This window comes from Diceros bicornis, chromosome 10 (genome assembly GCF_020826845.1).
Source record: "Diceros bicornis minor isolate mBicDic1 chromosome 10, mDicBic1.mat.cur, whole genome shotgun sequence".
In the NCBI taxonomy this organism is placed as follows: domain Eukaryota; kingdom Metazoa; phylum Chordata; class Mammalia; order Perissodactyla; family Rhinocerotidae; genus Diceros; species Diceros bicornis.
In genome coordinates this window covers 80,729,523-80,753,032 of record NC_080749.1, presented here as the reverse complement: position 1 = coordinate 80,753,032, position 23,510 = coordinate 80,729,523, and the positions used below count along the sequence as shown (strand labels likewise).

General features: G+C 34.8%; 1 protein-coding gene across 4 annotated transcripts in view; it reads right to left on the bottom strand.

Annotated features, from left to right (window-relative positions):
* NBEAL1 (neurobeachin like 1) overlaps positions 1–23,510 on the bottom strand; it is a 148,011-nt gene that overhangs the window by 4,785 nt on the left and 119,716 nt on the right. For all 4 annotated transcript variants that reach the window (XM_058549638.1, XM_058549641.1, XM_058549640.1 and 1 more), the window contains 12 exons: positions 23,297–23,406; positions 19,311–19,428; positions 17,726–17,823; positions 15,014–15,130; positions 11,973–12,062; positions 10,352–10,461; positions 9,168–9,340; positions 8,085–8,179; positions 4,295–4,411; positions 3,804–3,965; positions 2,986–3,134; positions 1,176–1,311 (listed from right to left, as the gene is read on the bottom strand). In XM_058549638.1, coding sequence (XP_058405621.1) covers positions 1,176–1,311; positions 2,986–3,134; positions 3,804–3,965; positions 4,295–4,411; positions 8,085–8,179; positions 9,168–9,340; positions 10,352–10,461; positions 11,973–12,062; positions 15,014–15,130; positions 17,726–17,823; positions 19,311–19,428; positions 23,297–23,406 — 1,475 coding nt within the window. The remainder of the gene's footprint in view (positions 1–1,175; positions 1,312–2,985; positions 3,135–3,803; positions 3,966–4,294; positions 4,412–8,084; positions 8,180–9,167; positions 9,341–10,351; positions 10,462–11,972; positions 12,063–15,013; positions 15,131–17,725; positions 17,824–19,310; positions 19,429–23,296; positions 23,407–23,510) is intronic.

The window sequence follows — 23,510 nt, the reverse complement described above, 5'->3', positions numbered from 1 at the left end:
GAAGCTGCTTAGACGTTTTTTCCAAATCAATTTTTAAAAGAAAATGTGTATACATAATGGTCATTTCATTTTTTAAAAATTCAGTAAAATCAGAAACTCAGAAGTCTGAGCAGACTTCTTAAGAAATCACCCCATTAGCAGAGAACAGAAGGGCAATATTTATTGGGGAAATTTATTTATCAAGAAACTCTATTACCATTGAATGGAAAAATGCTTCAAGTGTTTTAAATATAAGTGAAATACCAAGATATAGACTTGCAGACATTGTTTGGGGAACTGTTACATCTGCAACTAAACGTTGTTGCAGCCCTGTTAACTTAATAAGACCCCGCTTTTGTTAAAATAATATCCTGAAAAAGAGTATAAGGATTAATGAAATCTTAAAACATTTATAAAACAAAAAGTTTCCTATGATTGATGATAGATTTATTACAACCACTGACAGTATGTTATTCAGTAATGTCTTCTCTTGAAACAACCCCTACAGATGTCATATTTTAGATTTCTCAGAGAAGACTGATGGTATCAATCAATATTTATAATGCTTAATACGACTCTACGTAATAAAATAAATTTTCTAGGAGAATTACTAAATTACTTGGAGTATAGCCACTAAGTTTTCTTAGGAACAGTGTTAGATGTATGATATCTGAATATTCAGTAATTGATAAACCACTGGCAACTAAATTTACAGTAACTATAAGAAGCTAATTGAGAATTAGCACATTATATGGGGATATTTGTAGTTCCGAGTAAAAAACGTTGCTTTTACAAAAGGACAACTGACATAAAGTCACGCTGGGTATTTCTTGAAATTAAAGTAAGTAGTTTTATTGTTTGAATCTAAATTTCATTTTTTATAAAGGTTCTTATGTTTTAAAAATCCAAGTAGTGGTCTTGAATCTAAATTTGGAAAGACAGAATAAAAGAACTTTCTTATTCAGATAGAGTGATAGATGGAAACTTGCCAAATGTGTGCTTTCAATTATATCACAATATAAACATCATTCTTGAATACTAGCTTTATCCTCTTTTCATTTACTGCCCTTTGCAAAATCAAATTTGTTTTTTAATTTGTTTATCCATAAGGGAGACTTCTGATTCAACTGCAACGAAGGAGAAACAAAGGAATCCCCAACAGTACGGGAAATGAAATTCCTGATGCTAGGTTTTACCTCAGCTGGCTTGCCAACACCCACTACAATCAATTTGCCATCTTCTAATCCTACAAGAATATGGCTGTATTCTTTGGTTACGCAAACACAGTAGATAGGCAATCGCATGGCTAATGGGTTGATGCTGAGATTCAAACTAGAAGAGAAATAAAAAACACACACATAATTACATGGATATATAATGGATTCACAGAATTTGATACCTGGAAGATAAGTTAATGATCATCTGGTTCTGCATTCTAATTGTACAGATGTGAGAACTTAGGTTCAGAACGCCTGAGTGACTCATGCAAGGGCCCACATTTACAGCATCACTTAAAATACTTACTAGATCTTTTCTCTATTCTCAACATGTGTTTCTCTTCTAACCATACATACGAGTTCTCACTAAATGATCTTCACATAGTTGATTAATAAGTGAAAACTGGACAGAAGGCAAAAGCTCAAAAAGTGTGTGTGTGCTTTGCGGGGAAGTAGGTCAATAGAACTTGATCTATTTGCTTTGTCTTAAAAGTTGTAATATGTAAAAATATAATATAAAATATAATATTGGAATCCCATGAGGTACATACTATGTTCTAGACTAATTTGCTAAAAGATCCCACTGATTTTTCTAATGTCGGATTCTCCTAACAACACCCTGAAACAGGAGTTGTAAAATAAAATGTTGGAAAGATATAATTGGAATGGGGACTCAATGTTCTACCACAGAAGAAGAACGACAAAAAGGAGAAGGAAAATACAAAAACAGGGAGAGGATGTTGGTACAGAAGCGATTCTGATACGAATGCAATAAGATAGAATGCCCTGGATCAGGAAATGATTTAAAAGAAAAGGGTTTTGGGAAGGGCCAAGATAGTTTAAGGAGTATAAATATGCCAAAATAAACTTTTTAAAAAGGGAAAAAAAGAAAAGAATGTATTAGGGCACACAGGGAATAACAGTGCTTTGTGTATATAAGCTAGTAAATATGAAGAACACCAAACTCAAAAACACATCCACTATTCAAACATCCTCTCCTTCACTGGGTTAAATAACAAGAATCCCCACTAATTTTATACACACTCATACACAATCACGAACAGATAAGTTAGCCCTAAAAATACTTTAGTTTGCTTCACCACAATTAGAAAAAAATTTTTAAAATCCCAACTTTACTTTGTAAAAATTCAAACTATAATTAGACATTTCCAAATCCATAATCCAGGCTTGGCACTATGAAAAGATTTTTTGGCTTTTTTTAAAAAAAAATTTTAATTGTGATAAAATATACATAACATAAAATTTTCTACATTTTTAAAATGTACATCTATATTTCACTCACTAATCCAGGAATACTTCAGTTTCCCCAATTTTTTTCATAGCTGTCAAATAAGACATGTTCATAATAAATGATAAACCAAAAGATTAGAAATCTTAGATTGCTGATTTCCACCCTAGGCTGAAAGTACTACCACCTTTTTTCTTTTTTTAAATTATTTTATTGTGGTCATATTGGCTTATAACATTCTGTTAATTTCAGGTGTACATTATTATGTATCAGTTCCCGTATAGACTGCATTGTGCTCACCCCCAAAAGTGTAGTTTTTATCCATCACCACACATATATGTCCCTTTACCCCTTTCACCCTCCTCCCACCCCCTTCCCCTCTGGTAACCACCAATCTGTTCTCCTTATCTATGTGTTTACCTTCCACATACAAGGAAAATCATACTGTATTTGTCTTTCTCTGTCTGACATAATTATTTCACTTAGCATAATACCCTTTGCCACCTTTTAAGTGATACTTCAGTAATTCTTATTATTTACCTGTGGAGATCTCTTATGGACAGGAATCCTTGTAAGCTGCCTGTGATAATGTGTTCTCCAATTACACATATATCTGATACTTGTTCCTTCAGGACTTGAGACCCTAGATACTTGCCATTTACAGAAAACAGATGCAATGCATTCTTATCCTGCAAAGATTAGATGAAGAAAATTTAATGATCTCAAATTAAAACTGAGTTTTAATATTGTCAATTAAAATTATGACTATAACAGAATGATCATTGGGTTTAAAATTCTGGAATAAACATATAGTTATATTTAAAGAGAAAGTGCATAGACTATATTATCAAATTGATTTCAAATCAGATTGCCAAGTAAATAAACATTAAACAAGAACTCTCACCCCTCCAAAAGAATTAAAATCTCATCCAGTCCAAAAAACCCCACATTCTTAAAACAAACAAACAGATTGTCTTAATTTTTAAAAAGCTTTATCTCTGAAAGGAAAATAAACATAAAATTCATTGCCTGTTTATTTATACCCTGCCTCGTGCAAAAAGAATTTAATTTGGTATAATTTCCACTTAAGCTTATGAAGTCCCAGATAAACAGAAATTATTTTTGAAATAGTATATTATATAGGCCATATAAATCCCTAAAACAAAACACAAATGTGAGCCCAAGACTGTGATACAGGTCCATCTATGGTAAGGAATGAACAAACTGAATGGTGAAAGGAAAACATCCTGTTTAAAATATGGTGTTCTTTCCTTCTTCAAAATGCCTCATATATATGCCGTGGGAAGGAAAAGATAAACTTATAGAGTCTAGTTTTACCGCATGAAACTGTTATATACCTTGAGGGTGGTCTTTTCTTCAATGCTGGAATAGATAACAACATGTCCTTCCCAAGATATAGCCAAATGGGGAATGGTCAGGAGCAGAGAACTCTCACAAGGGGGTCGTAAAGTCCTCATGTACTGACCTTTCTGAATGGTATGTATAATCACAGTGCCATCCTACACACAGGAAATGACAAGACCAAGGAAAAGAACAATAAAAAAGAAGAAAAGAAAGTGGGCCATAGGAAAAATTCCAATCTTGAAATTTCAAATAGTATTATATTTCACGAAATGCTCTCTTCTCTTAACTAATAAGACCAGTAAAACCCCCAAATAGAATCCAGTCTCTAAGTTTTTTCTTTCTGTACTATTCCACTTTCGCAAAGTCCTACACATAGTATAAAATTTCTATACTTTTACCAATTTCTCTAGAAAAAAAATTTAAATATAAATATTGCTTCTGAACTTGTACAAAAAATTACTATTTCTTAAAGGTGAAATCTTACCCTTGATCCTGACACTGCCATGTCTAGCTCAGTGCTGATGCCAACACTCAATACTTCATCGGTGTGTCCATACAGAATCTGAAAGGGTTTAGATGCTAAGCCCACAGGAACACCTCCCTAATATTAAAACAGAGAAGCAAAGGTAATTTTCTTGTAGCCTATTTTCTATAAAAGGTTTATACTGTATTCAACTAGTTTTCACCACTGAGTTGATTCACAGTAGTACTCATTCCTGTGTTTCTCCTTGGATTCTCAAATTCTTCTCAATGTTTTGAAGCTCAGAAACTTAATCTGATTAGTTCCAAAGGTGACTGTTTTGGATTAATTTTAACAGGTATACTATTTGCCCTTTTCATCTATAGATTTATTCTTCCTTCACTTCCAAGAAACTTTTTGTATTATATCTCTGAAAACTTTCTCTTTTCCATTTATTGGAGTCCTTATTTCAGAGACACCAATTATCTTTTTTTTTTTCTCCCAAAGCCCCAGTAGACAGTTGTATGTCATAGTTGCACATCCTTCTAGTTGCTGTATGTGGGACACGGCCTCAGCATGGCCGGAGAAGCAGTGCGTCGGTGCGCGCCTGGGATCCGGACCCGGGCAGCCAGTAGCGGAGCGTGTGCACTTAACCGCTAAGCCACGGGGCCGGCCCCCAATTATCTTTATGCTGACTTGTCTTTGATTTCTACACCTATCATTCTTTTTCTACTTGCTTTAATTCTTTTGTTTTTTTCATTTGTACTCACTTTGATTACTTTAACTTTCTTCCACGCTAATAATTTGATTTTTAGCCACATCAAATCGGTTCCTTTTTGTTTCTGCTTTGGGTTTATTTATTATATTTGTAATGCTATTGGTTTTAATCTCAGTTTGATTCTTTTGCAATCTCTTCTCATCTTATATGCTATTTTATAATTTCATCTTTGAGGTTCTATTCTATTGAATTTATATTCTTATTATGTTCTAATAGCACAATTTCACTGCAGGGAATCTCTCTGTATTTGAGTTGTTTTCTCCCAGAAGAAAGAAGATTCTCTCTTCATCTGTTTTTAGCATGCTTTGCTTGTATATTACTTTCTATGGTATAGAATGTTTGAGTAGTTGCCATGGCATTTGTTCTATGGTGATCCTAGATAATTCTTTCCAGACCATCTATCTGCACTATATATTGTGGATGAATTCCCCTTGATACTATCTGGGCACACTTGCCTTCCTTTACGAGGGTCAGTCTGAGGCTTAACGTACTGTATCTAATTTTTAAAAATCAGGTAATTCTTGTATGATTTAGGCAATTCAAGTTACAGAGAAAGAGGGACGCTTCTCAAATTCATTTCATAAAGGTTGCCTATCCCAATACTAAACACAGAAAACACAGAACAAAAACAGGTTCATTTCACTTATGAGTAGACAAATAAAGTACTAGCAAATACAATCCTGCAGTAAAATATAACAATACATCATGAACTCTACAGATTTATCATAGGAATTCAAGGATGGTGCCAACCTAGGACACTTCTCAACATAATACATTAAATTAAGAAAAAGGAAGAAAAAAACTATAAATAAAAAAGGAAGAGAAACTGGGAAAAATGGCTGAAAGGACATTATTGGGACTGCTGACAAAATCAGAACATAGACTGTGGATTAGATAATGGTATTATATAAATGTTAAGTGTTCTGATTTTGATAATTGCACTGTGGTTATATATAAGAATGTCTTTTCTTCTTAGAAAATACACACTGAAGTGTTTAGGGGTAAAAGAACATAATGTCTCCAACTTTTAAATTATTCAGAAAAAAAAAAAAGATGCTGGGACAAAGAGAGATTAAGAGAGACTGCTAAGACAAATGGCAAAAATGTACTATTTTTGTAACTCTTGTGCAAATTGAAATTTTATTAAAACTACAAAGTGACCAAAATAAAAAAAAATAGAAAGAAGGTAACTACTTTTTGTGTGTGTGTGTGTGAGGAAGATCAGCCCTGAGCTAACATCCATGCCAATCCTCCTTTTTTTTTTCCCCAAAGCCCCAGTAGATAGTTCTATGTCATAGCTGCACATCCTTCTAGTTGCTGTATGTGGGACATGGCCTCAGCACGGCCGGAGAAGCGGTGCGTAGGTGCGTGCCTGGGATCCGAACCCGGGCTGCCAGCAGGGGAGCGCGTGCACTTAACCACTAAGCCATGGGGCCAGCCCCAGGAAGGTAACTACTTAAATGTAAAAAAAAAAAACAAAACTAGTGAAACCCAACAGCAAACAGTATACTAAATGGCACGAGAATGAAGGCACTTTCATCAAAATCAGACATAAGATAGGGCTGTTCACTATAATTTTCTCACTTTATTGCATTAAGCTAATAATGTAATAAGATGAGAAAACAAAATAATTAGTATGTTGACAAAGATAAAACCACTTTTATTTTTCAGATCACATGATTGTATATTTACCTTACTTTCAGAAAACCCAAGAAATACTAATAATTATGAGAGCTGGATAAAGGATTTAGTATAGTAAGCCAATTAGATACAAGATAACTGTATAGAAATTAATAGCTTTTTTATATACTAGCAAGAATCAGAAATAAAAATAATTTTAAAAATCCCACTGAAATAGTAATAAAAATATAATAATTAGAAGTAATATAACAAAGTACAGGATCTAAATGGAAAAAAGTTAAAAAATTTTATCAAGGGACATAAAAAAAGACTTGAAACAAACACAGAAAGAAATTTTCTATTTCTAGATAGAAATAATGATAAAAATGTCAATCCATATCACATTCATATATAAATTGAACATGATTTCATTAACACTAAAATGGAGTTTTTTGAGGAGGATATGGTTAAAATATTTTTAAAGTTCATATGGAAGAACAAATACTCATATAAGAATGGCTGAGAACATTTTTTTTAATAAAAGAAACACAGTGAAGGGGTATTTGCCTTACCAAATACTAAACTACTAAAATAAAAACATTTTGGTGTTGACATAGAAATAGAAGTGTAAAAGAATGAGGAATCAAGAGAAATATCCAATTCAGTGGGTAATCATTTATGCTGGCATAAATGACTTTTCACTCAGAAGTAAACAAAATCATATTTTTTAATATTCTGTATTGTTATAGAACATATATATTCTCTATATATCTAAATATATAATACATCTAATATATATTCTGTTATAAAATCATATTTTTATATTCTGTATTGTTATAGAACACATTCTCTACATATTTACATGTTACATATATCTAATATTATATATTCTATATTATAAAATATAGAAAAATTAATTGCCAATGAATTAAAGATTGAATGTAAAAAAATAAGAAAAGTATTATAAGAATATTTTCAGATAATATTTTTTATAAATTTGGAGTGGGAGAGAGCCTGTTAAGCGATAAAGAACAAAGACACTGCCTTGAACCAACCTTATTATGAGAACACAATAAAGTTGATGAAAATTATAAATCTATAATTTCTAGTCATTCCACCTGAAAGGAACATAGGAATATAATCTGCTAACAAGACAAGAAAAATAATTGTTTTCCTAGAAGAGGTTAACAAGGAGGTATTTGTGGAAAATAATAGAGGATAAGGTCATGAATCAGACAATAAACCTAGGAAAAAATGTGGTGATTAGGACAGGACAAAATAGATGTAAAAGAATACAAAGGACCTCAAATAATCATTCAATGCCAGAGTAAAATTCACTACTTCATTAAAACATCTCAACAGTATTCCCAGGGTGAATCTCTGATCTAAACCAAGAGTACTGAAATGTATGTCTACCTGCTGTGTTATTTGCCATATCATACACGTCGTATCTCTGGAACCAGAAATCAAATGTATTCCACAGTAATCTGTAGCTAAACAAGTCACAATATCTGTAAGAAGAAGGAATTAATAAAAATGAAATGGTTTGTTTTTGCTGGAACAGAACTAAAAGGGCAATTTTAGTTTTTGTTCACGCTATTACTAAACCAGTTGTTCTAGCAGGGAGAAATGTAAGAATGGCATTGGAAAAGCATTGGGAAAGAGTGACACAGGAAAGAAGCAGCAGTAAAATCATGTAGGAGAGCCTTCTCTGAGGCCATCACCCTTCTCTGAGGGTGAAGAGGAGACACGGCTAGGGGAATGCCTGTCACAATCTTGGCAGGAGGTTAGGTGGTTGACATGGACCCCCAGTTGATTTTGATATGCTTCTCTGCTCTCACACTCTCTCATCCCCATTCACCTTCCACTCCCTTTGGGAACTGCAAACCTATAGAATATTTGTCCTTAATTGAAATAGTACATATTACACTGTAAATTCACAGTACAAAATACATTTTTCCCAAACTGTAAAAACTTGACCTCAGTGACATCTTAGGAGTTACTGGTACAGAATTAGCAGCAGACTCCATTTCCCTTTCCTAATAGGTTTATCAGGAAAAAAATCTACTCAATGTTTTATTCTCATATTAAATACTGAGACACTAAGAATCACCAGGTTAAACTACACTAAACAATTTTACCTTTCTCTTGCTTTACTATTAAGAAAGTAATAGGGCAGTTGATGTCTTATTCAACTATGACAGATTGTTTTTCTGTTTTATCTTAAAATTCTTATTTCTATCAAACCATTTTTTTAGATTTACCCTAACACCTTTCAGATACTATGAAGCTGTATTTAATTTATATAGTGCTTAGTATACCCCAAATATATCAGACACTCTTACAGAAAGCACATAATATTCATAACACTGCTCTATCAAAAAGTTCACTCAGCTTCAAAGGTAAAATTTAATGCTCCTATAAGGAGTAAGTACTACTTTTACAGTTAGAAAAAATAGAGAAATTTTTGTTTTTCGGGGGAAAAAAGTTAATGCTTACCCATATGTCTGATATTGTGTGAAATAATTTTGCCTTTTGTAAGTGACATCACTTGAATGCTATTATCCCAGTGTCCAGCACTGAAAAGCAACTTCGCATCGTGTGATACTATAAATAGCTTAGAATTGATCTCCAGCCCTGGAGCAAAAGGACCATTCATACTACGCTGAGTTCTGTAAACACAATTAAATATTAGATTTTTCCTTAAAAGATCACTTAGACCAATATCAACTACTTTTTAATCTCTCTAAAAAAGAAATAAAAAATAAGTCTAATTTGAAATATCTGTTTAATAAATGATAAAGACATTAAGAAAATACATTAATCTTACTTTATTCATATTTTTCATTAAATAAAAAGACTGTCAATTCTGTAAACAGCAGCCTCAAAGTATAAAGACAAGATAGGATATGCCAGGACCAGGAAAGTCAGAAATAGACTGAAACAAGGGATCTACCACACAGGGAGATGAATGTGTATCTAACAATACTCATGAAGATCATTTTCCATTCCAACTACAGCAAGCATATGGGTTTTATCTGCTTCCCACTGAAACACCTGTGAGCTCAGTCAATCTAGATTCTGCAGAAAGACACAAAGAAGTGATTACACTTCAGTGTGTATGGAAAATGAAGGCCAATTCTGACCTTCAGCTCTAGAACTTTACTTCAATATTAATTTGCTGAAGGTATGCTTTGTGCAAAGCACAACAGTACTAAGTCCTATGTGGGATAAGAAGGAAAAAAGACATTGTCCCTAAGAAACGTACAGCTAAAACAACTCAGAGGAAGAGAAACACCACCTTAACTTAAAATGCAACCTTCAGATATCTTAAAAAATAACTAAGGTAAATAATAAATTCTTATTACATAAAACACATAAGGCTTGTCTGCAAAAAATATTGTACAATAAAAATACAATTAAGCTTGAAAACTATTCCTAATAATTTAGCTTCCATAATGATATTATAGAAAATATTTTGTCTTCATGCCAATATCAAGTCAGGGGGAGGGAAAGAGGGAAGGAAGGATGAAGGAAAGGAAGGAGGGAGGAAGAAGAGAGAGAAGGAAATCCAGATGTCTACAAGATTATTTCAAAATGACACCAATCCATTAATCTAGTTGTTTTTCCTGGCAATGAGGTGCTGACTGTACCTGTTTTGCTTTAAATGTTCATTTACTTACTTTGGATTTGTCACAGTTTGATCCTTGATGAATGTAAAGTAATTAGAAATGTTTCTGTCATAAGGCAGCCATCCATGGGTTCCAATTACATAATTCATGCTTACTGTTATCTGGAAAAAGAACATATGAAGATGAAAATTAAATGAAAGAGTAAAGAAAGCAGCATAGACTAACCAAATGCTCACATGATGTTAGCATTTATCATTTAGGGAAAAATGCGGGATTGTGTACCTAAAACATGAAACTCTTCAAGGAAGTCTTAAAATAATTTAAATGGAAAAAGCTCTGTGTTTATCTTCTTGAAGGAAAAGTTGTCTACTGTATCTTTCTCTAGTAAGATTATTTTCCTCATAATTTCTCAAAGTTTATTAGCCTCTATCAGGTGGCAGTCAGAAGCAATTCCAGGTCAAGTCTTACCATAAAAATATGATATATCACATACCATTTAAAACATAAGTAGAACTTATGATGAATTATTAAGAAGGTCTCTTCTTAGTGACAGTCATAGTGAATATTTTCTTTTGAAAATGAGAAGTATTTTTCCCCTTTGATAATAAAATTAATAGATTACCAAAAAAAAAATCAGATAACTTTGAAAAATACAGGTATTAAAGCTGAGAATCACAAGAATTCTACCACTCAAAAAATACTATTATTATTTTTGTATCTCTTTCTAGACCCTTTTCTAAGCAAACACATAATATGCATAATTAGAAAAATAGGTCTAATTCTGGAATCTCTACTGTTCACTGTGCTATACTCCATTTTTATAATTTCTAAATGACAAAATTAGAATAAGACAGACCTAGGTTTGGTCCATGTGCCAGGCTCCCAAATCCCTTACCTGCTAGCTCTGTGACTCTGAGCAAGTCACTTCTGAGTTTTAGTTTCTCATCTCAGAATAGTGCCTACCCTCACAGGACTGTTGGGTGGATTAAATGACAAAATTCACAGAAAGCAGTCACTAACGTGTCCTGCACATGTATCTTAATCAATTCTGTATTATTTCCATTTTCATTATTACTGCTTTAAGATAGATTTTAATAGCTGATGTTAAAAAATATCCTATTTTTTTTGTACAAAATTTCCTTAGCATTTTCAGATATTTATTATTCCAGATAAACTTTAGAATTACAATAACTACTTAAAAGCTGTGCAAATAGAAGATACATTTTTATACTTGGTCATATTAAATCTATAAAAATTTTCTCTATTATTATTATTTTTTTTTTTTGTGAGGGAGATCAGCCCTGAGCTAACATCCATGCTAATCCTCCTCCTTTTGCTGAGGAAGACCGGTTCTGAGCTAACATCTATTGCCAATCCTCCTCCTTTTTTCCTTCCCCAAAGCCCCAGAAGATAGCTGTATGTCATAGTTGCACATCTTTCTAGTTGCTGTTTGTGGGACGCAGCCTCAGCATGGCCGGAGAAGCGGTGCGTCGGTGCGCGCCCGGGATCCGAACCTGGGCCGCCAGTAGCAGAGCGCGTGCACCCAACTGCTAAGCCACCAGGCCTGCCCTCTATTAATTTTTAAAAAGGCTTTTAAAATATTTTATAAAAATTTTTTGTAAGTTGTAATGGATATAGACGTGGTAGTGTGAGAAGGTATAAATCAACTTACCAGTAATTCAGGACTGCCTTGAGACATAAAAGAACGAGACTGATTTTTGGGGACAATGGCCTTTATTAGTGGAATACCATCACTAATTCCCTATAAAATAAAAGACAGAGGTTTAGTGGCTGGTTCTGCTTATCTTTATTAGGTACAAATTATTGAAAACTTCCATTTCTTTAAACAAGGATGAACCCTGTGATATATAGCATTTTACTCTATTAAAATGTTTCATCATTTAATTTAAAACGTAGGAAAGAAACTATATACCATGTTTGGGTGGCATACTTGAAACTTCTAAAAACCATCACCTTCTATTCCACTACTCTGCTATTAAACAGAGATGTAGATTTCAAGGAGCATCAACCATTTAAAACAGCCAGTGACTTAGGATCTTTCCTTCCCCTTGCTGTACTGGCGTGAATATAAAGTAGAAAATACAGACCATGTAAGAGTACATTTCTCAATTATGTCAAGTGGGAAAACTGGTAATATTTTATAGAAATTTCCTTTCTAAAATAGATCTATTCTATTAACGGAGGCACTCCCTGAAAGCCACAACAATAGGACCAGAAAATACAGTCCTCAGAAAACATCCACCATTATCTTACTACAATGTGAAAGAGAACAATGATGTGAACTAAGTTTCTTGATGTGACAATAGTTCATAAATTATACCTAACCATTATTAGGTAAGTTGTATCCTAACATTATTGAGTACCTACTATGTGCCAATGTTCTAAGAGCTTTATATGAATTAAACAATAAATGATAAACCATATAAAGTCAGTGCTTATCTTTTCTCTTCACACTGTGAATTAATCAGGAGAAGAACAACATATTTGAACAAGCATAAATAAAAATGGTGTCTGAGGAAACCTATTGATTAAACCCTTGCTTTCATTGCTACCTCCATTTTCTTTACCATTTTACCACCTAGGAAGAGATGACCTACAGAGACGTCTTCTCTTGTCATACGAATGAGCAGGAAACTTCTTCTCATATGATGATGAAAAGGGATTAATGAGTTATTGGTACCCAGGGATATATCTATTGTGTCCTTTATCCTGCTCCAGACAGTGGTCCTGGGGAAAGCTACCCTGTGACATGGTGAGTACAGAGAGGAGCAATGTCACTGCACCTGCAGATGGAACTCAGAATGTATTCTCCCATAAAAACAATGTCACAAACGATTAGACATAAAGAAAATAGCTTTATCAGCATTACATAATAAACACAGTATTACATGTCCACCAGGTTATGGGTTAAATAGGTTTTTATGGGTTGCCTTATGTGCAGTAAAGAGTTAACAGAGCAGTACTGAGACTGCTTTCTTAGAAAGGCTGCCTGCAAGGTTGGCCCTTGGCTGGCATCTGGGAACTTGGTGAGCAAAGAGTTCCTCACACTGATATAAAACTCGTCTGCAATGATAAGGGTGGCTCATGATGCCTAGACTATTTGTGCAATGTGATTTATGCTGAACTCCCACTCTTGTTCTGGCAGCTGGAATTCTGGCATGTGATAGGCAGAGAGTACCTATGTGACCAGCCCCCAACAAAAACCTTGGCTGCCGAGTCTCTAATGAGCTTCCTTGTTAGACAAAAACATGTTTTCACATTTCATGACTGAAGAATTAGGCCCATCCTGTGTGCTCCACTGAGAGAGGACTCGTGGAGGCTTGCACCTGGTTTCCCCAGACTTCGCCCTTTGCTGATGTTGCTCTGTATCCTTTCACTATAACAGATCTTAGCTGTGAGTACAACTGTATGTTGAATCCTGTGAGTCCTTCTAGCACATCACCAAACCTGGGAGTGGTCTTGGTGACCCAGAACAGAGCCTAGGAATTAGTCATCATTTCTAAGCATTGCTTCTGTGAGTTCTGAATTCTAGGCAACTGACTTGGATACTTCTGTAACACAACCAAATTTATAGAGTTTGTATTGTTAAACATTAAAAAACTATCTCAATAAACATGCATATAGGAAAAGAGTAAAAAGATTAATTTTGAAGCACTTTCACAAACATACGAAAACATATTTATATTAAAATACTGTGGAGCTTACTACAACATTGTTCATTTGAATAAAATTCAGCATAAAGGTATAACTGTCATAAACTTTATAAAAAATTTTTTACACCAAATTATCAAAAAATTCTAGAAAGATTTCCCACGATATTGAACCTGAGAAGCACATTACGATGATGCTCTAATGCAGGGTTTGACCAACTTAGGCCTGTGGGTCAAATCCAGCCGACCACCTGTTTTATAGGCTGTGAGTAAGCTAAGAATGGCTTTTATATTTTTAAATGGTTGTATTTTAAGTGGTTTATATGTACCTATATAAAATCCTTGATTTTGCCTTCAGAGCACAAAGTCTAAAATGTTTACTATCTGGCCCTTTAAGAAAAAGTTTACCGACCTCTGCTGGACTGCATGAGAGTTACCACTTGTTCTATGCACATCTCCAAACTATTCGTAGTAACTTTTTATCATCATTTTTTGCCCAAAGAGTTAATACTATCTGTCTTAACCAAATTCATAGGTATGAATGCCTTTCACATGCACTAACTTGAACTATTCAAAGTAATTCAATGTGTATATTTAAACATTTGAGTTTGAAGGAACTCTTTCAATTACAGCATTGACTATCTTGTACTTGACTATTCCTTCTGATGTTGGCAATTAACAATCTGATTTATGTGGCCATATTTTTATATATGAGCAGACACTATAATTAAGAATTATTTTAGACTCCCTCTACATATCATCTCAATTGTCACAAGAAGCAACTTAATTCACATTATTTATTCTTCCTTGTCAAGAAAATGTGAATAGAAGAAAGCAAGCCAAGAAAAACAGTTCAGACCAGGATACAGCAGCAAACAAAAGCTTTCAATAAGATTGTTTTAAAAATCTAAGAATAGATTATTGCAGTACTATTTATTATTTTGAATTAAATACCATTCTCCTACATTCAACAATTAAATGAACACCGAGGTGTACAGAATTCACAGAGAAAACTCTTTGATATTACCAAGTTGGATATTACCTCTATAAAAAATGACTTGAGTTCAGAGAGGTGTTGAAATAGGTTTAGGGTTGAGGTGTCTGTTTTGGTCTGCTTCTGCACTGCTTCTTCTGCTGATAATCTAGGAGGGTGTGGTTCCTTCAAAATAATTTTAAGGAAAAATAATTCCATCATTGTATTAAAACATCTCTGACTGTCTTCCTTCACACACACTGGGCTCTAGCTACAATGGGTTACACACCACGCACTGTTGACAATTCCAGGCCACTGCTCAGACTATCCTCTCAACGAGAGTTCCTACCCTCTTCACTTCTGAGGAACTCTACTTCTACTTGAAAGTTTTTCTTACTGATCTCTCTCCTGAATTTCTAAGTCAGCATTATTCTCTTTTATTATTTTCCTCAGCACATTACTTTAATTAGTACTTATTTCTTTCCATGTTGGATTACATATAGTTGTTTATGGTCTGTCTTCTCCAACCAGGCAATAGGTATTCTAAAGTCAGAAAATAAGTCTTATTCATCTTTGGATTTTCAACACCTAGAACACTATCTTAACTATGGTAGATGCTTAATAAACGGTAAAATTAAACGTATTATTCAAAAGTCAAAATTTATACCACGGGTGAATCTTTAATTCCTGAAATAAGATCAAAATGTCAATACTATCAGAATCAAATTACAGATACTGTTGCATTTCTTTTCAAATAAATTAAATTATTCTTCCTTAACTTGAATATCAGAGACATTGAAGAATATTTACTTTTATAAAAATGACAAATCAAATTAACATTCCAAAGGCACAGTCAAAATGCACAATAGAATCCTATCTAAAGGGGATTCTTCTATCTCTATTGCAAAATATTAGATTATAGGAAATAGATGTGACAGCTGTAAGTACTTCAATATTTAGTTCTCAATTATCCATGTGAATATTATCCACTTTATTTCAAATCAAAAGGTGATGTTTGTGTCATTTTTTATGGTGGCAAAAACTAATTAGCATTACTCTTGTAAAAAAAAAAGAAAACGTAAAGCTAGTACAAAAAATATTATAGACTCTATTTCAAAGCCCAATGAAGTGTTCTGTTTTATTCTGTTACTTTTGCCTTCTGACTCTATCAGCAGGTAAGGGATAAAGTATTGATTTCAAACATGATCATTTTTTAAAAACCAATGTTGGAGGCTTCAAATAGACTGTTGCTAAGAAATAGTAACAATTATAAAGCTTAGTCTGATAACTGAATTAACAGAAGTACATCTATAAGCCAGAGTTTGGGTACACTGTCACTGTAATAGCTGTGGAAATTTCAATTCAACAAATATTTACTGCACATATGTTATATGCAAAAAAGACACAAAGATGATTAAGAGAAGGCTGCTGCCTTTATAACATAGTAAGGCAAATGGATAAATATACAACTCGGGTAGAAAGTATCATAATTAGGATATAAATAACAGCCCATCAGAACACGGCAAAGTGATCTAGTTCAACAAGGGGGCTTACAGCTATTAATGGAGAGGAAACATGGCATGGTGGAAGGGCTTGGGAGTTAGATGGCTGTGCATCCAAATCCTGCCCCAGTCACATTCCAGATGTGTAAACTTGGAAAAGTATGTGATTTCTCTAAGGCGTTGTAGGCGAGGTATTAATTTCTAAGAGGCTTGGCTTCATCATCTGAAAGATGAGGGTAACGGGATATTTACCGTGAGGGTTAGGTAAACCACCTACCACAGTGCTTGCAAACGAAAGTGTTGACTTGAATGATTTATTATCGTGTATTCCTCATTTCTAAGTTCATACACTAACAAAGATCAAAACATCTTTGAAAACTAACATTGGATTAACTTCTATGAATCTAAAGCTGTATGCAATCAGGAAGTCAGTTTAATTTCATATACTAATATGGGGAAAGAAATATAGTAATATTTATAATTTGATTCTATATTTTGTATATTGTATAATTTGATTTTTAGGACTGGATTTGGGTTCTGGATGGTAAGTCCCCTTTACGGGCATATGTCAGCTACTAGAAGTCTTATATACAGAACGAGTCCCAGTATAGGGACGGTATTAATGGTATAACCTAGCCAGTATTCAGTTAGAGCTCCTTCTCCATGTAAAGAAAGGAGGGAGTAATATCTCACCTGATAGGGGGCCTTCAACCTCACCTTTTCCTTTCTCAAAAATAACAAAATGAGGTGATTCACTTGCTGAGTAAATATAAATCCTCTGTAACTTACGAGTAACTGACTATATATGTGAATTTTTTTTTTTTTTTTGCTGGGAAAGATTGGCCCTGAGCTAACATCTGTTGTCAATCTTCCTCTTTTTTTCTGACCTCCCCAAAGCCCCAGTACATAGTTGTATATTCTAGTTGTAGGTCCTTCTAGTTCTTCTATGTCAGCTACCACCACGGCATGGCTACCGGCAGACGAGTGGTGTGGTTCTGCACCCGGAAACCGAACCCAGGCCACCGAAGCAGAGTGCTGAACTTTACCCACTAGGCCATGAAGGCTGGCTCTGTATATGTGAATTTTGACTGCAATATTTTATTATTTCAAAATGGGAAAAATCATTTAAATCTATTTATTTTTTAAGTGAGAATATAACTCTTCCCAAATTCTAGATAATTCTGAAATAATGTTCTAAATCCTTGAAAATACTGGTAATACTATTCCTTAGCAATTAAATTCTAGACTTCTTATGTAATCAATAACTTTTGTGATTTACCTTTAACAGTTGACACGGTGTTTGCCCAAAATTATTAATCATCCCTTCTAAGGCTTTTCTTTCCTTTTCATCTGTTAAGGCATCCAGATCCACAGCTCCTAAAACCAGGAGAAGTAGTCAACTCACTATAGAGTGAAAACAAATCAGCAACCCACACTGTATCACAGGCAGCATGCCACCACAGCATCCCTTGATTAGTGGTGTGTAGGTCCGCCCCTGGGATACGAACCCGTGAACCCCGGGCCGCCAAAGCGGAGCACATGAACTTAACCACTATGCCACTGGGCTGGCCCCTGATTAGTATATTTTCAACAAAATATTATCCCATTCTTCAATATATGAGAACACTGTAAAGAGGTAATTTTTTAAAAACCAGTAAAGCTTCAAACATTACATATGTATAACTATAAATTCCATCCACTATTTAGAACTAAATATTTTAAACAAAAGCTAACTGGTAGTCTACATAAGTTTCTCTCAGAAAAATACAGACTATACTCATACTACACCTAATTGTTTTCTTCATGATAGTCAAGCAGAAACAAACGTAATAACCACATAAAAATACTGCTATAAGTTATTGCTTATCTAACAAATGTTGGGAAAGGTGATATTCTGGTTAATTGACTATACCCAGTCATACTTAATATAGATTGTTAAATGGCTCTTAACTGGCCAAACTAGGTAAACCTGATTTCAAAGTCTATGCTCCTAACCACCATCCTACACTACCTCCCTATAAAACTATTATCAAATGAATATGACAAGGTAAAAACATGTTTGTCTATTTACCAAAAGTCATATGGACTCTGCTCAAATTCATGTAACTTCACACTATTTGTAATCTTTAGAACTATTAGCTCTACTGAAGGATTAGAAAAGAAAGAACTACTTCTCAAGCCTTTCAAAGCCTTCAGAAAATGTTGTTCTTCTTCTTTTTTTTTGTTTTTTTGTGAGGAAGACTGGCCCTGAGCTAACATCTGCCAATCCTCCTCTTTTTGCTAAGGAAGACTGGCCCTGGGCTAACATCCGAGCCCATCCTCCTCCACTTTATACGGGACACCGCCACAGCATGGCTTGCCAAGCGGTGCGTCGGTGCGCGCCCAGGATCCGAATCTGCGAACCGCAGGCCGCCGTAGCAGAGCACGCACACTTAACCGCTTGTGCCTCTGGTCCGGCCCCCAGAAAATGTTCTTGATCCTGAGCTAAACATTAAAATAATGTCATCTTATTTATCATTTGAAGAATTTTTATTTGTAATTCTAAAGGTCTCCTTTCAAAGTCTGCTAACAGTTTAATACTGAATATTTAATGTAGGACCTGACTCAATAGGACACACACGACCAGAGATCAAAAACTTTTATGCCACCAATAATTGACATTTGTAGTTGGATTTGCATATATATTCTTAACTACTATTTTTTAAAAAACCACGAGTCACTCTTTCAAATAGAAAAGATCACTAAAAGTATTTTTTAAATGTAGTCTTTCTCATATTAAATAGTTATGTCCAAAATAGCAAGTATAAACACATACTATGTAATATTTTCTATCAATATAAGAGACAAAGTACATCAGCTTGTACCTTCATAACTACAGTAATAGAAAACATTGAGTGCCTCCACTGCAGCTGGCCCCCTCTGTTTATAGCCAAAAATCAGATCTATCCATTCATGAAGATGAGCAGAAACAAATTCAGACTCCTAGAAAAAGAACAAATTTAATAATTAATATAGAGATACTTTCCAACTACAATGTAAATATGGGTCCTTTAAATAAGTAAGAGCAAATTAAGCATTTCCACACATAAATCTTACCACTATAAATAATCTCAAAATCATGTTAAACATTTTTTCAATATCTACTACATATATTGACTATATTCTATCCAGTATAATGTAGACATCATATTTATTAATATTTAATACATATGTGTCTCCTAACTAATGGGTGAAGAAAATAATGCAAATATTCTAATAGCCCAAATATGAACAACAAAAAAACGGATGACAGCTGTGGAATGCATCTTTGTTGTGAAATTTCCATTGAAACAGTTGCCTACAAATTCAAATCAAAGAAACAATGAAACCACACTGGGGCTGATTAAAGATGGCTGCAAATCACTCCACCCATCCCACCCCACCCCACTAAAAGGTGAGTGGGTGGAAGGCTGAGGCTTGACAAAGAACCTCCCGAAGGCTGTTAGTGATGTCTTGAAAGACAACAAGGAAATTGTCATTGGAGATAGGAGAAAGGGGGACTCATACTTTAGTTACATGAAAGATAGAAAGGGTACCAATGAACTCAGGAATATGGTGGAGATTTTCAGGCAAAAATTTTTAAGTGCTAATTGGCTTCTTTTAGCTGCCTGTGATACAGTGTAGGAGGAGTAAAATGAGTTAAAAAATGAACTGTTTGGACTTTAAGCATTATTTTAAAAATATATAAAGAAGCCAGGTCTTGCTGGGTTTGAAATAAAATTATTTCTCATTTCCAGGATCACTAGACAGCCAGGAATCTCAAAGTGAGAAATGGCACAAGTCAATGATCAAATCAGAATGTTACCAGTAAAAAATGGCCTCAGGCAAAAGTTTAGTTCAAGAGTGTGGGTGTAAATAATCTGTTGAGACCTCAAAGATTTAAGGTTGTACCTCACAGACCCACTCAACTAGAAAATAGAGCATCTTAAGAATCTTAAGGGCATTTTCCCATAGGAGCCTCCCATTCGGCCCAAAGGAGATAAAGGACTGTATTGTACAGTACTGTGGAATGGTTTTTGTCCAACAGAGTTGATGCACAAGAAACCTATAACATTTTAAAAGAACTTTTATTAGTTCATGAGACTGAGAACAAATGAGTTAAAATTTTCCCTAGGCTAGAAGAAAAAAATTGAGATAAGCTTTGCTAACTGCAGCTGTGCATACTCAGCATAATCAACCCTTGTTTAAAACTAACCAGATCTTTCTGTCTCTCCTTAGTATATGAGTGAGTTGTTTTTCTGGAAAGCCAACGTCCAGACAGTCAAGAAGAAAGGAGATTCAGTCTCACAAGGCCAAACACAGGCTGAAGGTGCCAGCCAGCAAGGCCACATGCTTCTGCTCCCCTACCTAAAACCCCAGAGAAAAACCCTTACCTTTTCCCCTTCGGGGAGATGGACTTGAATTTTAGCTCCCATCTCCTCGTCTGGTTGCCTTTCGATAATAAACCTCTTTCCTTGCTACAAACCTGATGTATCGGTGATTGGCTTTGCTGCACATCAGATAAACAAACCTGTTTGTGTTTGGTTTCATTCAGACTGAGATAGAAACCGTTCAAAAATGAAGAGAGACTTTTGGCTCCAACTTACTATGCTGGGAAAGAGGCTGATAAAGACACTCACATAAACAATGTTTTTTTTTTTTTTTAATGGAAAAGAAAGAATGACTCAGAAAGAGTCATGGAGAACCACTCTCAGGGAACAGCACTCAGCCCTGACAAAAGAGCTGAGAGCATGGCCCTGCTGGAATTCCAAACTGTTATAAACCAGTACTGCTGGGTGCCTCTTGTTTTTCTCTCCCTTTTGAATGGGAGTGTCTACTATTGTTCTCCTGTCCTTGTCACACAACTGTTGTTATGTGGGGGCAGATAACTTGTCTCTACTTCACAGTCTTCAGATCCAAGAGGAGACACACCAGCATAGCTTCATCTACACATGGACTTGATTTAGATGACTAAGATGATTCTGGACTTCAGGCCTCCTGCCTTAATGCAGGGATCAGCAAACTACTGCCTGTGGGCTGCCAGATTTGTAGATTAGTAGAACACAACCACACCCACTATCTTTTGCACTACAATGGCAGAATTTCAACACAGACCATATAATCAAGGAAAATATTTACTATCTGGTCCTTTACAGAAAAAGTTTACAGATCCTTGCGTTAATAAGATGAGACTTTGGAAGGGTCCTGAGAGGAAGTATGTACACTTTGCATGTAGGAGGAAAGTAAATAATTTGTGGCCAGAGGGCAGACTGCGTGTGGTGGAGTGAAGATGGTTGCACATTCTTTCTCACTCCCGCCATTGAGAGATGGAGTTTACTTTCCCTCCTCCTGAATCTGCACTGATTCTGTTACTGTTTAACCATTACAAGGTGGCAGAAGTGATACCTTGACAGTTTGCAGTCTTAAGCCTTAAGAAACTGTGGAAGCTTCTACTTTTGCACTCTTAGGGAACCCTGAGCTGTCATGTAAGAAGTCTGGCCACCCAGCTAGAGAGACCATATGAAGAGGAGAGATCCTTGAGATACATGGAGAGGGAGAAAAGTCTAGTATCCCAGTGTCTCAATGCAGCCTCCAGAAGACGCCAACCTTAGCTGCCACATGACTGAAAGGGCATGAGGATCACAAGCAAGACCAGGAGAATTGCCCAATTGAGAACTGTCAACTCACAGAAGTGTTGAGAGATAACAAAATGGCTATAGTTTAAGCCACTAAATTTTGAGATAGTTTGTTACACAGCAATACATAACTGAAACACAAACTTCTAAGGTACTAATAAGGAGCATGTCTTTCTAAAACCCTGGACCTCTACTTCATGTCATAGATAATACAGAGGAAAGCATCTGAGAAGTTCCTGGCTAGCTGATAAGTAACAGATTATTTTTTCAGAGTTGCTTTATTTTTTTGCCCAATTCTTTATTCATGCATAGGGTTATTGTTTACAAATATTATAATCTAATCCAGAATTTCGTAAATTTGACAAGCTATGTACTAATGACAAGGAATGTTTCCCAATACTGGCCTAGTTATTGTCAGAGTCTGCAACATTTTGGTTTAGAAAGAGAACTAAGTGGGCTATTGCAGGCAGAGGGACCACATCATCTGCAAGATAATAACACAATATCAGTGTTCAAGTAACTCTCATTAGTCCTTCAGTTCCAAATTGGAAATTTAACCAAAAACTAGTTATACTTTTTTAAAGTGGCATTTAGGACTTAGTTGTCTTATTAAAAACTTACTGAAACCCTTCAGAGAAAACAAAAACATACTTGTCCTGTTAGGCTTGAAACAAATGTGGGAACTGCAAAATATCAAGCTACATCAGGTTGGTGATTGGAGTACAGTCACAAGTTGCTTAACCAACAGGGATATGTTCTGAGAAATGTATCATTAGGTGATTTTGTTGTTGTGTGAACATCGTAGAGGGTACTTACACAAACCTAGACAGTACAGCCTACTACCTACTACAACCTAGGCTACATAGTACTAATCTTATGGACCCCACTGTCGTATCCATGGTCCGTCCTTGATTGAAACATTGTTATGTGGTGCATGACTAGTTTCACATATAATAGGCAGATATCCTATAGACTGAATTTTTTTTGCTATATATCCATGTGACTGTACTATATTCTCACTATATCAGAAGATTTATAACCTCAAAATAAATTACTATACTTTCTAAAACAGCATATATAATAGATTACAAATTAATCTAGAAAAATAATTAATAGTCAGATATACTTTATTTGATCCTTTGGAAAACATATACATCTTTATTAATCTGTCTCATAATTAAACACAAAAATCTTACCAGAGCTTTCCTATGTTTATAGATGAAATCTTCAGCTGACTTAGCCCATTTGGGGAGGATGACATCATTCACTAGTTCTTTGGAAACTTGTAGACGACCCAAGTTAAATTCTAAGACATGTAAAAGATAAATGTACCAAATCATTTTAGATTTAAATAAATCAAGTAAAATAAGTATGAGGGCACATTCCTTAGCAAAACGGAAGGCTTTTTTC